This window comes from Glandiceps talaboti, chromosome 2 (assembly GCF_964340395.1).
Source record: "Glandiceps talaboti chromosome 2, keGlaTala1.1, whole genome shotgun sequence".
In the NCBI taxonomy this organism is placed as follows: domain Eukaryota; kingdom Metazoa; phylum Hemichordata; class Enteropneusta; family Spengelidae; genus Glandiceps; species Glandiceps talaboti.
Window position 1 is genome coordinate 15,179,098 of NC_135550.1, and position 17,006 is coordinate 15,196,103.

Consider the following 17,006-nt stretch of genomic DNA (forward strand, 5'->3'; position numbering starts at 1 on the left):
TTTTTATAGAATCCAATATGGCTGCCAAAATTGTTGTCAATCTCTCTTAACAATGACTGAGGTGTGCAGTCGAAAATTTCAGGTACAATGTTCAAGTTTGTGTTTGGAATAAAAGTTCAACTCAATACTATAGTTTACCAACACAGATGAATTTCCATTAAAAATTTTTTGAAGATAGTTGCCGAATACTGTGTTAACTCAAACTCTAGGGAAAATAAAAAGATTGTGAAAAGAACATCAGGAACCCCAAATTTCTTTTATTATTTAAAAAAAAAGTACCACGTATCATATAAGAAAATGTGACAAACTTTGATTTTCAGGAAAACTGGTCCCCTGAAGCACTTTCTACCCTAAAAGGGTAAAAGTGCACATTGGTTTGTATAGACCTTAACTGTACAGCAAGCTATCACACATTTCTGTAAATGTGAGCCACATCAGCTGTACAATCTGTACAAGTCCACAAAAACCGCGTCTTTTCATTCAGCACAGAATAAAGCACTCTGTGGTTACACATATCAGGAAAGAAAATACTTCAAGAGACAATAAATCACGCCACCATACCAACAAAAGGTTAGCATGTAACGGTGTATCTAATACACTCCAAATTAGTTTTTTTTTCAATTTGTGTCTGCAATCAATCAAACATTACTTGACAAGTGTTTTTCAATGTCACTACACACTATACCTTTGTGTCGTTTTGAAATGGTCTCCAAAAAGAGCGCACATATGACTGACTACTTTCCCTGTGAGAAATCTTAAGTAAAATCCCCTGCTTTCCCATTACTCGATCGATGTAAGTTCTTTTTAGTTCCATCAAGTATACCTTGTCAGGGAGGAGATTGATTCAAGCAAAACAAATATCCGGTATGGATTTCGTCCTTCATGCAGGTCATATTGATAAAATCAGATGTTTACTTTTAATAAAAACTGTATTAAATGTCTGACCTTTTAGGTACAGAATTTTGGCCAAAAATACAGTATTTTGGCAGATGGAATTTTATCTAAAAAACCCCCCAGTAATGTTCAGAATGGATAAATGCATGGAGAGATGGACAGACAGACTACAGAACCCAACATAGTAGCCCCAGGCTTCACGGCCCATTGGGGGGGGGGGGGGGGGGGGGGGGGGGGGCTAAAAACGAGGATGGTATTTCACTTGGATATAAACGACAACCGTTCATACAAAGCTTTTGATGCCAAGGTTAATATACAGTAAAAGTTGATTTGATTTTCGGATTTCTTTCCCCATACTATGTACATGATATTAAAGGTGCACAAACTTCAATGGGAACTGTTTTTTTTTAAACTCATAATGATTTACATGTAATATCGTACACCCTGAATAGTGTTGAATTACATGTTGGTACTGATATTTGTGTAGCTGTACACATAATATGGTACATTAAGTCCAAACAAATTGAGATTTGGGTCCACACCTTAAAATCAGTGCCCTCAACGCTATCACAATTTCAATTTTTTTTATACTGCACAATTTATGGATAAAAATCAACCACTAATTAATATGTGCAATGTCTACCGGGTTATTAGTACTGTTACAGTAACATTTTCCATTGTTTCAGCAAATACACTGTTGGTTGTCTTATTGCAAAAAAAAAAATTATACTTCAGTCACAGCTAGTGTAGGATTAATAACTGGTTAAATAAATACTATACCAATGAAACACAAATACAAGTGAAATCTTCTAACCTCTGTGCCCGAATTCCTCATTCACGATTTTGTTATCGTGGTCTTAAACAAATACAAAGTAAAAAAAAAAAAAAATATTGTCTTTCATCTAATTTATGGTATTATGGGCAGGGCAATTTTTTGTAAGTTATCTTTAGGGGATCAATTGGTTAAAAATAGCATATTTATTTATATACAGGCACACATGTAAAAAAAACAAAAAAACAAAATTGGTTTATGAGGTGAAACATATGGTATGAGTTATGAACTCTGCTTTCAGGAAAGTTGTTACACACAATTGAAACACTTAATACAAAGAAATGAAAGTACCTAAGGGCTGTGGTAGCATGTTTCCAGAATGATTGGACACTGAATGATGTACTATGTACAATTACAAAGCATGGTTCAAGTAAAAAATAAAATAAAATGAAGATCAAATCAAAAATAGTGACAAGTGGCATTGCAGCACAACTGTATACTTTAATGTTTTTTCTTTTGTTTGCTTTTAAAATGCAATTGAGAACTGGATGGTCTGAGGTCAAAGGTCAATGTCTCATTAGAAAAGTCATTATGATAATACTATGGGTGTAGACACTCAAATGAGGTTTCTCTATTATCCTGCCAGCGTTAGTGGGCAAAATCTGAACTTCTGCGACAAAATTGGCCGCCATTACACCATTATTGTGGAGGTAAAAAGTGATGTACACATGTGGACTACTGTATCTGATATTTGTGCCAGGTTTGCTTGAAATTGGGCCATGCATGTCAGATTTGTACATATAGACTTTGAATATGTTTGGATATTTGACTTTGAACATAGAGGTCAAGATCAAAGGTCAACATCTCATTAGAAAGTTCATCCTAGAGAATGTGGGTATACATGTAGATACTCAAATGAAGTGAAGAGTTAGTGATCTTTTAATGACAAATATGGTTGTCATTCAGCCATTGTTCTGAAGGTCATGAAACAAAGAGATGTGTGCATATGCTGACTATAGCGTCTGACATTTGTGCCAGCTTTGGTTGAAATCAGCCCATGCATGGCTGAAATACAGGTGATAACGGACGGATGAATGGACAGGACCCAATGTAGTAGTTCCCTCCAGCCTCACCTGTTGGCAACTAAACAACTAGTCAACTTTTCAATCTAACTTTTTGTCAGACTGGCTTCTCATTCAAAAGTGAGAAAAAGTGTGTTGTAAAGATAAACATAGCATTGTTTAATCTTCAGTACAAAAAAAGCTTGAAACTTAATACAATATATCTGATTTGAATTTTGTTCTTTCTTTTTTTACACAAATCACACAATGTAATAGACACACATCTCTGTGTCTTCACACACGACATTTCAGACAAAAAAACAAACAAAAAACGTTTTCATTTCTCTAATTATCAGCTGTGGGAAGGAAACTCACTTCCCTCCAATGAACCCAAAGATCACTTAGAGACAGCGACATGAAATCATGACTTCCAGTGAGCTTTGCATCAACTACAGAAATGTCATGATATAGGAGGCTGTGGGTAATTGCAGTCTAAATATTTGATAACATGGAATTGTCCCATGGAATAAAATAAAAAACACGGATAGCTCTCAAAGAATAGAGATCAGACATTTTTACAGTTCAGGTACATTCTGGATGGCCGGAAGACTCATGTAAGAAATACAGAAGATAATAAGGTGAGCATCACCTGGAAGGCTAATTACTCCATGGATCAGTTGTGTATATGATTCTTTAAAGCACTCTTGTCATACCAAATAGCACATTGCTGTGAACGGGTAATGCTAGCAGACAGTCTTTAAATATTTCTCACAGAATACAAATGACTTGACAATAATAATACATTTTAGCCGTAAGTCAGCAAGTGCAGTCTCGTTTTTATGTTTCTATGGTTACTAACAGTTTTTCTCAGTGCCATCAATTACAGTGTAATGTCCTGAATCTAAATCTGTATTCCACCTACCTGTATAAAGAGCTCAGCCCAACAGACCAGTCTATGCAATATTCAAGAGCATAAAAAAATAATAATGACAATGATAACTCTTTCCATGCTCCGAGACAAGAGCTGTGAAATGGTGTTTAAAATTTGTGCGACAAAGTTTGACCCTACATTCATACAACCTTTAACGCTGCATTTAATGTGTCTGGATACATGTATAAAGATTAGAAGTTATACAATGGTCGGTTGTTTGGGAAATCATGCGAGTTTCAAATGCAAGGCTTAAAGCTTGATTTCGGTCAGTACTGGATTATATGGACCGCTGCGTCATCATCACTTTTTATATTGAAAACAATGTGTATTAACGGGGAGTGGACCAATACATGATATATAATAAAACTAATTTTAGGTTTGCACCCAAAAAGCAGCACCCCAAATGAATCACAATTTTAACTTCTTACTATACTACTTCTACATAAAACAGACCTCTACTTGACGTGTACAATGTCTAATAATTTGTATTTTAACAATTTTCATTGAATATAATATCTAAAACTATCCAAATTCAAACAGTGCTATTAAAAAAGGGCTCAACTATTATTCCTACAGGCACTGTCCCTCTAGCACAGACCTATAGTGGCATAATACTTTAGGATTTCCTCCTCAACTTCCAGTAGATGTAAAAATCCATGCTGTCAGTATAAAGCGCAAATGATTAGATCATTCATATACCAATCTCTGTTCTACCTGGTCCCCATCTATACATTTTAGTTGCCTGGCAAACAACAGTCTATCGTTCACATCTTGGGCTTTTATAATCAGAAATAAATAGTGGAAGGGGGGTTGGGGGGTTGGTTGGTTGGTTTGTGAGATCATTTGCAGATTATGAGCTAAAGGCCCTCTAAGTTGTACAATTTGATCTTCATGACTGTCTTCTCTTTGTACAATTAGTATACATTATTAAACCATAGAACAGATTGAAAGGAACTTGATGAGAAAAGAAAGATGTGAGTGCCAGGTACTCTAATTCAAATATACTTTCACCTGTTGCCATGGTGATGACTGGATGGCATATATATTAGACAATAATAGACACATTACTAAAAAATTATAATTTGAAGTAGCTTGAATCTTGTTTCAATTATTCTGCGGGGGGGGGGGGGGGGGGGGGGGGTCATTCTTCTTAAAGACATTGTATCATTAGCAATGCCAAATCATGTTTGTTGATGGCTGGTCAATCTTTACAATACCAATTTTCATAACTGCATTGTATCAAAACCACAACTTGCCTGTTGTTGGCAGGTTCGATTTTGTCTATTACTGGATGTACATGTACATGTACATGTATGTGTATGTGTATGTGTGGTTAGGTATATGTGTGTGATTACTTTTGGTGCATATGTAATGAGGGATGATCGCACAATGTCACACAAGCTCGATAAACAAACATTTGATCATTTAGGGGGAGGGGGAGGGGGTCTGGCATCAATGTGATTGCTGGGTTTCCAGTAGTATTTTTGAATGTGTTTACCATCATTTTTTTTTTTACATTGCATTGATTGATCGATTGTAGCCACTACAATTTTCATCATGGTTTACATCATACATGTACATGTATATAAACGTGTCAATGTTGAACTTGTGAGCATTCATTTAGGGCGAGGGCATTTTATCCTAAATGAATGAAGTACGTTTTAATACTAAGCTTATGTGACATTGTGTGGTTGCATGTCCGTAATCAATTGTGTGTATGTAACAGACACTTCTATCTGTAAATTAGCAATCACGTCATGAGAATAAAAAAATAAGTTGTTTGCATTTTTTAAGCTAAACTCTGACTAGGCTGTACACATTCTAATATCTAAAATACAGTATTTGTTTTCAAAGTTTTGCCTGCCATTATGATAAAATATAACATGTAGATAAAGTCCCCGTACACTGGTGCCTATATACAGCATACCTATCTTTTGATCTCATTATTTTTTCATCATATTTTTTTTTTCCATCTTATTTTCCACACATCCTTCGAGATGAAAATCCAAATGGAAATGGTGTGATTACACTTAAAAACTGGGTTTTCATTTTGAGCCTGTGCTTAAGTTACACTGATAAATGGTTATCTAAAAAGCTGATCTGATTATGAGATTTCAAAATGGCACAAATCATACAAGACAGTGTTTTCATCTTCAGACATGAATCCATGCAATCTGAATATGATTCTTATATGAATACCAATGAGAATCTGAATCTGAAATGCAGTCAACCTATCAGAATTTGTTGCTGATGACAAGAAGCGAAGCTCGACATTTTGTCATAATCTGTATTAATTATGTACCAGATTGTACCTTGGAAATAAACTCTAAAACTTTTACTATTACTTTGTTAAAGAAAACACTAACGTAACAGTTAAACTCACGAAAAAATAAGCAGGGGATACTATGCAAATCTTTGAATATAGAGATAAAGCTGATATCAACGTAAACAAATTTCAGAATCCAATATGGCCACCAAATACTCAGTATTAATTCTCTATGGGAAAATAAAAGATTGAGGATTTCCTTGAAAACACACGATGAACCCCAAATTTCTTTTATCATTTCAAAAGGACTAGAAACAAGCTTTCATATTGCAAAGTTTGGTGAGATTTTGATTTTTAGGTAAATGGACCCAGAGGTGCATTCTACCTTAAATTTTAATCACATGCATTAATTGTTTTCTGTGTGTTTTTCTTTGTATCACACAGTCAGAGAACTGAACATATATTTCAACACTATTGTTCTTTCATCTGGAGATTTCCTTTTAATGGCACAAAAAAAAAAAAAAATGTGTGGTTCTGATTACATTCAATTTTAAAATAGGTGGGATAGGTAGATTTTTTATTTTATTTTATTTTTTTTTCATGTGTGAGTGTCTAGTTCAGGTTTTCAATTGTTTTCCAAATTGTCTTGGTGTTGTTTATTTCTTCCTATCAGATGTGCAGCCATTACAGATTGGAAGAATAGTTATATATTATCTTTTTAAGTTTATGTCAGTTTCCGTACCAACTATTTCTTGCGAGACTTCACGATTTTTGCGATTTTATTATTATTTTTCTCAAATACGTAAAAAAAGAGTTAAGGGTTGGCGTGAAAAACTAGGTGGGGGTTGGGTAACCGGAATCAAACAGCTTTTTTTTAATTTGGCCTAATGGCCATATTTTATGCTCAAACATATTATATTCATACTAAAACTGGGAGATCTGTATAAAATCATTGATTTGAATGACTCAATGACATCAATTATGGGTGAACCCAGAAATTATCAGATATCAGGATCATTATCACACAAACTCTGCAACCACATGGATAAACTAGTCATTATTTACTATGGCCTAAGGGTATCTGTATCCGTATCTTTATAAATACATTGAATGACCAGATAACTGGTATATGATCAACACAGAGAGAAGGCACTTAGTCGAGCTGGATGGATGATTTGAAAGCATCGAGTGATCCAGCTTATAACTACGCTATCTTCAAGATTGTTCGAGTCTATTATTTGTCCTTGGAAAGAATGAGTTTTTTGAGGATGACTGTATTACAGTTTGGTATCTGATAGCAACGAGATTTGTAGCATATTTTCCCATAGGGTTTGTGCTGGTGAATTCCTCAAATTTCCTGGGTTTTATTGATCAGTTTTGGTCTCTGTGGTATGAGGCAGGTGTCTGTGTGCGAACACTTGGTAACAGGCCCACAGCAACATTGTAAAGGAGTGTAGGAGACTGAGTTCCCTTCTGCAGTTGTGTAGAGGTGTGACGTTGCGTTGGTGGAGCATTTTATTGATACTGCCTGGTTCTCTGCTTTTGTAGTTGTTAATATATATGAATCTTGTCTCTTGTCATTGGATGTGATCTAGTTTATATCCATATTTGATTAATATGTAAATGGGTCCCATATAGATGTGCCATATTCCAGGGTTGGACGTATATATGAGATGTGTATGCCATTTTCTTTGAGACAATTTTATACTTGTGTCATGACAAAAATCAACAAGAATGCACACAACGAGATCATTATTACGCATCGTTTATTCATCTACAACATAAATGATGAGATTTATCATGAATTGATATCATCATTGCATGTATACATTCTCGCAAACCAGTACTGTTATTTCTTCCGCGATACTGCGAAATAACACGGAATAACATAACCTAATGAAGTAACCTCTTGGTGGTGCACCTTGGACTGTGCTGTACAAGAGGCTGTGGTTTACGATGATGCATGTACAGTGAAATGCAGTACGTTATTGTACCATGCCCATGGTACTGGCCTGAGTAATCATGCATGCACGCAAGGAACATTTCGGCATATAAAGTGGTTTTTCAGGCTTCCCCTCATTGGTATTATTGTACAATCAAGCATGGCAATGGTATTACTGTACAATTCCGCATGGCAATGGTATTACTGTACAATTCAGCATGGCAATGGTATTATTGTACTATCAAGCATGGCAATGGTATTACTGTACAATCAAGCATGACAATGGTATTATGTACAATCAAGCATGGCAATGGTATTGTACAATCTAGCATGGCAATGGTATTGCTGTACAGTTAAGCATGGCAATGGTATTATTGTACAATCAAGCATGGCAATTATTGTACGAATCAAGCATACCAAAGCAATGTCACAATGGTTTGAAAGCGTCACTAAAAAGTTCCCGACAGTGAAGGCACTGGAAAGACTCTAATGAAGACTGCAGACACAAACAGCAAAACAAAAAGGGGAATGCTTTAATAATGAAGTACATGGTCGGTACAACAGACAGAGGTGTCGTTGTCAAAAACCCCAAATGGAGAACATTGAATGGGCCATGTATTGCACCATAATAACTTCTATTAATAATGTTTATGTATGGCGCTACGTGTTGACAAACGTTGTGATTTCTCAATTCAACTCAATGATTTAGGAATGTTACTGTACTAACAAACACAAAAATGTAGTTATTCTTTTAGAACATGTAAAACAAATTTCAATTATCGACAATATAAATGTCAAAACCGTACTTCCACAACCCAGAAATTCAACTGCACTATGTCATCAGTGGTCCGCATCGCGTACTGTATGCTAAACTTTCAAATAGTGTAATGTTTAACAATGTTACGATAATTGTGCTAACAGACCTACTGTTACAATATTGCAATGCATGGCTACATTATGTCGCCAATATGACGACTGGAGTACGCAATATACATAGTAAGAAAGATCAAAACAAACATGGTGGCGCCCAGTGAACTTTATCCGCACATACTGTGAGCGAAGTATATCGTGGAACAATCATTTGACTGTCTGGGTTAGCGAGAATTTTGATTCACCAGCATGGCAAAAGATGAAAATAGTTTCGCCATTTCACATTTAGAAGTGTTCTGAATCATATGAATGGGTGGCTAGAGCACAGACAGAAATGTCAATCAATCTCGTTCATTTTCCAGGGGTTTCCAGAGGTAGGGAGCATTTTTCCAAGGTTTTCCAGGACTGAGACATACAAAAGAAAGTTCATCACCCTTACACAGATTAAGTTCATCTTAAACTCTCAAAAAAACCTCTCGTATAGTATGAGCATTTAATCTCACTGCAAAAAAACCCCCTCATCATTCTGAAATCTTTCACCAATAAGCTTTCAACAAGTGGCCATATGGATGAGGATTTGGTATTTATTTATATTTTAAAATATGGAACAATTTTATCGTGACTTCCTACTTGGAACAATCAATGTGAAACAACATTGACTAAGTCTGTGTTTGTAACTCAATACAGTGCAAAAAGCTAAAAAATGTGTCGAAAGTGTGTTATTGTGTACAATAACACACATTTTACACATTTATTATGAATTTTGTGAATTTTTGAGTTACAAACAAGGACTTGGTATATGTTGTTTAACGTTGATTTTTCAAGAAGGAAGCCATGATAAATTTGTTTTATGAATTAAAAATCCAAAATAAATACTCATCCACATGACCACTTTAATGAAAAGACACTGAAATAGTTGTTCAGAATAAAATCGCAAATTGCAAATCACCTGATAAAGTATAAACAAATGAAGGACTTATCTGGGGATTAAACATTTTTTTTTTTGTATTCAAGTTAAGTTGAGCTATGAAATTCATTACTTGCAGATTATACACTCGCTGATAAGTTTCTGCCTAGCTACTGTATGGACTGATAAAAAGGAAAGTCAGAGAAAATACAACTTACCAAAATCTAGGATGTAGAGATCAGAATGATCCATCAGGTTGAGGTCATCCCCAGCTCCTGGTGTCGGATTTGCACAGGGACTGAAAACAAACCCACACAATATACCATGGTATTAAAGCTAAATTCAGTCTGAGTCAATTCAAATTCATTGAAATAAACCTGCTGGGTTACAAATTTAACTAGTCATAGATTCAGGCCGTTCATATTAAAAGCTGGTGAGTTTTAACATTGTTGAGGGGTGGGGGTGATGGTGGGGTGGGTGTGGGGGGTTGGAGTTTGCTGTTTAGTGAATATGTAATATTCAACTGTAGTGATTCAAGCATACCTAACCGTCATTTTGACTGGTGTCCAAATCATCATTTGTTGGCGCTCGATCCAGCTGCTGTGTAACTGACAACAATGTGCGGAACACAAACAACATTGAACAAGGAACCTTTTAGTCTAAACAATAATTAGGTTTTTGGCAAAACTCAAATCTGTCATTCAGACATTATATAGTACAATAGTATACTTAAATGCCATGCAAGGCTAGGAAGCTCCTATTAGGCCAGCAACTGTGCTAACAATTCCAGACGATGAGTTTCAATACCACTGAAGGCATACATTGACTTTAACATTATCCTAGTCTCAGTTTACTCTATGTTTATGTACAAAGTATTTTTTGTAAAACCCCCTGACTAAAAATTATCATCACTAATTTGCATAATTAATGATACTAGATAGCTTTGTCACTTCATACATATCTTATTCATTACATGTATGCTTCATGCTAAAAATGCCAATGATTGACATTTCAAATTCAATTCAATTCATAGTTTATTTACTAATGTATATATAAAAAATACATCAGAAATCTTGTTGGCTCTTACGCTAAAAGATAAATATTAGTTGAATACAACATTTAACAAATAGTTAGTAGTTAAATACAAACATTCAATAAGTTACCGATGAAATACAATCACTCACAAATAAACACTAACAATAAAAGTGAGTAGAATTATGAGCATCTGGCTAGAGGGTCCTCTTCCCATTTAGTTGTGGACTGCTGACGGGTAAAAACTTTTTCTGTGATGTTCTGATTTTGCTGTAAGTGAGTGATAACGTTACCCTGATGGCATAAGCGAGAACTGATCGTTGACCAGATGGGAGGAATCAGATAGAATCGATTTCGTTTTCTTTTTCATCCTAGACCTGTAAATATCATCTAAATGAGGCAGATTTACACCAATAATGCTCTTGGCTGAACGCATCACACGGTTTAGTAGGCGTCGGTCCTCCACAGTGGAACTCGGTAAATTTCATCAGAAGATTCTTGCTAAGACCAAAGCCCGCCAACCTAAGCAAAAAGAACAATTGCTGCTGGGCTTTTTGGACACAATGCTCGACATGTACCTGCCAGGTTAAATCGTTAGAGATGCGGATACCGAGGAATTTGAAGATGTCGACTATTTCGACCTCAGTGCCATTGATAGACAAGGGCGTGAGGGGAGTCTTATTCCTATGGAAGTCGACAATTATCTCCTTTCTCTTGCCAACATTCAATTCTAGGTTGTTAGCAGCGCACCACATCATCAACTCATCAACCTGGTGGCAATAATCGGTCTCATCTTGGTCGATCAGCCCAGCAACAGTTGTATCATCTGCAAATTTAATAGTCAGACAATTTTCAAACCACGACTTGTAATCAAAAGTCATCAGAGAATAAAGTAACGGATACAAGCCACAACCTTGTAGAGCACCTGTGTTCAAAACTAATGTTTTGGAATGTCTAGAACCTATTCTGACCATCTGTGGTCGACTTGAAAGAAAGTCGAAAATTCCAATTTGAAATGCTAGGGTCCATACCAATGCTAATTAACTTATCATGAAGCTTCAATGGTAAAATAGTATTAAACGCTGAACTAAAATATGCTCTTATACACCTTCATGCTTCAATGTCCTGGCAATTTCCTACATGCTTTCAATGCAGCAACCTACTTGTAGGATCCCTAGACAAATCTTTAATTTGTTTAGTACAAGTAACATTGCTATATTATAGGTTTATACAGTTCATTCTCGAAGAATTGTGAGGTGTCTTTCCAGCAGCCTTTTTTTAAAAGATAATTACCGGTACTTTACGCCATCTAGTGTTCTTGTAAACCTGTAATCGTTTGAGGAATTCTGGCATCAAAAAAACTCTACTGTCATTAACGAAGGCTTAGATCTCAAGTTCCCTGTTTTATCTACTATGATGCCAATAAACAAATAGCTCTACAAATGTACATTGAGGACATACAGTATAGTTGCTGAACACAAGCCCTTAAAGTATCCTTGTAGCCAACAGATAGTTATCAGGAGAACACTTGGCGTATAGTGCAAGACAGTTACACCACAAAACCATTACCATGCAATAATCATTCAAGAAATGGTTCGAATTGATCATTTGATCTATTGTGTGCATGCATTCTGACATTCTGACACACAGATGGCTGTATAACCATAATAATTGATATAGGCACAAGAAATGAGAATCACTGTGTCATGTTTGATGTATCACCATTGCACTCAGCTTGAAAGAGCAACATATACATATACAACATATAACATGTTCACCGTACATGTATATGTATATTATGTATAACAGGGCACTGTGCTACCATACACTTACAGGTCCATGCCAGTGATATCACAATATTGTAAGCACTTTGAGCACATGGGTTAAGTTTAACAAGTCAACACGGGACTTCCATGTTTGCTATACATGCACAGGCATGATCCCCCGTGGGACATCGCGGGACACTCACACAAGTTAATGTGTGTTTAATGTTATCAGTAGTGTTGATGGATAGAATAGTCGATTTTCCTTTTCCAAGATGCATTGCGCGAGCGCACGTCGCTTCTGTTGGTATATTTAGTCTTGTTTTGTCTTTATTACGTTTCAAGTAACATTTTCATCAGAAAATGATGGAAAAACAGGTTGACCTCTTTGAGTATGAGTGATTTTATAGAACAAAGACTAAACACCATCAATGACAGTGAGGGATTTTACAGGTGAACCCAGGGTATGGTCAGGTGACAACCATCCCCCTAAGTAGCGCGTGCAACCCCTTAAAGTGCATACACAATACATGGTATTGTATGGAGAGACACGCAGTGCATCTTGGAAACGGCAACAGGTCTATTCACAGCAAGCATGTGTCTTCAAGTTCAACTGCGCATCCACTGGTACAAAATGTAATTATACTAATCTATTAATAAAATATCTGAAAATTTCATCAAAATTCAGAATCTGTGTTCGGATTTTCAAGAAACTGATTAAAGGTCACAAGCTGACTTGATATATTTTGGGGCGTATAATTTGTTTGGGGCGTATAATTTGTTTGCAGATGTAAAAGGTACTCACAGTATTCTACTTTACTGAAGCATATACCTAGCCATCACTTGTAATTCACTGAACGCAAACCTGGTATTAACCTGGATATAACTTATAAACGATCTGATGATGTAATTTATCATACGTATAAAAATACGTGTGAAAATCCCTGCGATGCAATCAGCTGTTCTAACAACACCAGAATACCATGTAGTGTCTAACAGAAGGCATGTATTGACATTCATATTATACTAGAATAGTTTCATACAAGTTTTATGAGTTAAACGTTAAACTTTATAAAGTCAGTTTGTGCCATTTATATAATTGCAAAACTGAAGAGTGCTGAGCCCTACATGTGTAATATCATGTTAGTACATGTAGCTGGACAGTTCTGTTGCCGAAATAAAAAGGAGAGAAGAAAACATTGTCAGAGTACAGCCTATGTCGAAAGAAATGGTTCTTAAAGATGCGAACTTGTTATCACATGGAGCACTGGGCAGCAAGAGTGTCCCTTCAGGTATAATGCTCATTTTGTTCAAGGGTAAAAAAAAAAGTTCCGTATCTAATATTTTTTTTTGGAATACTTGGTAAAGGGTTTGGCTTAGATTGTAATGGATATTAGTTGCCAGGCATACTTACGTATGTCCATGCAAAATGGACTGAGCAATTGAAAATATCCGGGAAAAAAATTCCTATGTTCAGGTGGTACAAAGCAAGAGATGATAAGATAGTTTTTATACTCAGGTGAATATACTTACATAAAACCTCAACTAAACTAATCTGGTGTTCTATTACTGTCGATGCATGCCTTTGGTGTTGTTAGCACAGTGGATTGTATTAATAGGGGTTTCTATTACAACTTAGTACATGTATAGTGAAATACGTCTTCAAATAATTAATACCTGAATGTCAGGTTTGAGTTCTACCATTAGTAAGTGATGGTTAACTATAAGAGATGGATAACTTAAAGTGGAATACACTGAACTGGTATTATTTCCATGGCGAAAAAAAACAAACCATCAAATTACCTTGAAAATGGCACGTTAACTAGCATGGCATACAATCCGACAAATCAGCTCAGAGCACTATTGAAACATTTAGGAAATTATGTATGTTGTAGGAAATTAAAATGAAATCAAAGAATGAGAAATATTGATTATGGCATGTTTTATATTTTCACTTTTCTCATATCCCTGTAGGGGGAATTTGTTTTACATAAATATCATTTTTTTTTTTTTTTTTTTTTTTTTTTTAGATGAGACCGTCCACCACAATACATTAACAAAATATAATTCCATTTACTAAAACTTAATTGTGTATCACTGAGGGACACCACATGAACAGTCAACAGATCACGTTGTAACTGTATACCCATTCCAGTCACATAGCGGGTCAAACATAGCCCATGGTAGAGTACAATCCTTATACTTGTTTAATCAATATTTAAAAAGAAAAGCTACTTGTACACTATTTCTCCTCTCTTTTCACATTCCATGGAGAATTGAGAAGATGTTGTAAGTTAAAACTAGCTGGTAGCCTGTAGACTTGTAATAGAGATGAAATGGATGACGACAGTCAAGACATGGAGAAGTGCCCATCTACATCTCAAAAAAAAAAAAAAAGAAGAGAAGAAGATGTCTACTCTAACCCTTGAATATAACTTCAGTGATCTTAAGCACTGCTTTTTACTAATCATGATTTATTCATAAAAAATTTTATTAATGAATAGAGAAATTGACCAGAATGGTAAGATTGCCAGAAACTGTACAATTTGATTGTGTATGATTTTGGATGAGAAAATGGGAGTTTATTACACTCAGTAATCACTTTTACTTAATATAAGTTTATCTATTTCCTAAAGTGCCCTTTTCTATTTATTAACATAGTCCCCGCTATGATTGGGTTTACTGCGCCAACAAAATGGCTGCCAGGCAGCCAAATCGGATTGTATCACGACAAAAATGGATATGCACAAGTCATGTATGTCATAGAACACTGTGCTAATACCAACTTTGAATGAGATCTGTTCAAGCATGTCTGAGTGATGGCTTTGGACATGGAAAATACACAAACAAAATGGCTGCCAGGCAGCCACATTGGATCATATCACGACAACAATGAATATGCACATGTATGTCATAGAAGACTGTCCTAAAACTAACTTTGAATGAGATCTGTTCAAGCATGTCTGAGTTATGGCTTTGGAAGGGAAAATTCGCAAACAAAATGGCTGCTAGGCGGCCATATTGGATCGTATCATGAAACAAATTGACGTGCACATGTATGCCATAGTATGTTGCCCCTGTACCTAGTTTGAAAAAAATTGGTCCAGGCATCTCCAAGAAACGGCTCTGGACGGACGGACGGAAGGAACCCAATCCATAAGTCCCTGTCCCGGACTTCGTCCAGCGGGGACTAAATATTCATGTAAACCTAAATTAACCTATGCATGGTGACGTTTCAATATATGGATGAGTATCAGACGCATGATAGATAGATCATCTCATCTATCTATCTTATCATGTGTCTCTCACTTATGTGATTTAAGTGACAGACACATTCACAGACTTGGACATGACATAGTAACTGATTACATTGTCATGTACTTGTGTTTACCTAGTTTGACTAATTGCTTCCTAAATGTACAGTAGCAAAATTTAATGGAATTTTTTGTTGTGATTATTGAGTTACAAACATGGACCTGGCCTTTATTACATCACATTGCTCTTTCAAGTAGGAAATTAAAGTAAAGTTCCTTTTAAATTATTAATTAAGAAATCAAAAAATAAATGCCAATTTTTCATTCACATTGCCAGTTTAACGTTCTGTTGGCTATATTCACTCAATTGTGATTGTTTCTGTATACCTGTCTGCCATTTCCAATCGCAAACTTCTCAATGAATTCAACTCATTTGGCAAAAGGAATTCCACAGAGTCCTTGTCCGTCAGCAAACACAACTAGGAAGGTGAAGCAGGGTCAAACCAAGACTTTTGGACTTACGGCAATCTGAAAAACTCTTCCGACAACATGCGACTGGAATACTTAACAGCCACACAAATAATTTACTTTTTGATGCGATATTCAACTGAGAGATATACACAATGAAAGGCAGATAACTCATTGGTAAATCATTATAATATATACATTTTGTGTCACTGTGGAGATAAAAAAAGAGAGTAAATTCTCATATGACCCATGTTTTTGGGTTATATCATTGTTGAGGAGAGTATAACAGCATGTGTCTACTAACATAAGCTACAGTCCAGAGAGATCTGGTTTTGAGTTACTAAAACGCACTATACAATATTTTACCCACATCTGTATTCACTCATACACATTTTATGTCTTTGATGTCAGACAAATTTCAACAGTATACAGGAGTTTTGTGAAAACATTTTTGTCATGTTAAAAGCATAGCATTGACACTGATAAGTTTCTGGATAGTATACCTGTTGTCATTGGTTTTGAAACCAATGATTTTTTGTAGGAGGGAGGGAGGGAGGGAGAGCGAGAGAGAGCTGTCTGTAAAATATTGTACAGTGTAGCACAACTCAAACCATACAGCATATTTCATTGATCAATCATTTATTTGATCAGACATTCTGTGGAACTCAGACCATACATACAGATATTTGCATGGTGAATCAATCAATCAATCCTTTATTTTTCAATGGACAGCTTTGTATGCAGAGAAACCAAACCACATGGTATTACTGAAACAACATTTGGTTTTATCTGATTGTTTAATGGACAGTATGTGTTTTTATTAAGAACTACAATGACACCTGGTAG

At 35.7% G+C, this 17,006-nt stretch overlaps 1 protein-coding gene across 1 annotated transcript in view; it reads right to left on the reverse strand.

The window, feature by feature from the left end:
- LOC144448838 (kelch domain-containing protein 3-like) overlaps positions 1 to 17,006 on the reverse strand; it is a 95,258-nt gene that overhangs the window by 27,372 nt on the left and 50,880 nt on the right. The window contains exon 9 of the mRNA XM_078139149.1: positions 9,862 to 9,941. Coding sequence (XP_077995275.1) covers positions 9,862 to 9,941 — 80 coding nt within the window. The remainder of the gene's footprint in view (positions 1 to 9,861; positions 9,942 to 17,006) is intronic.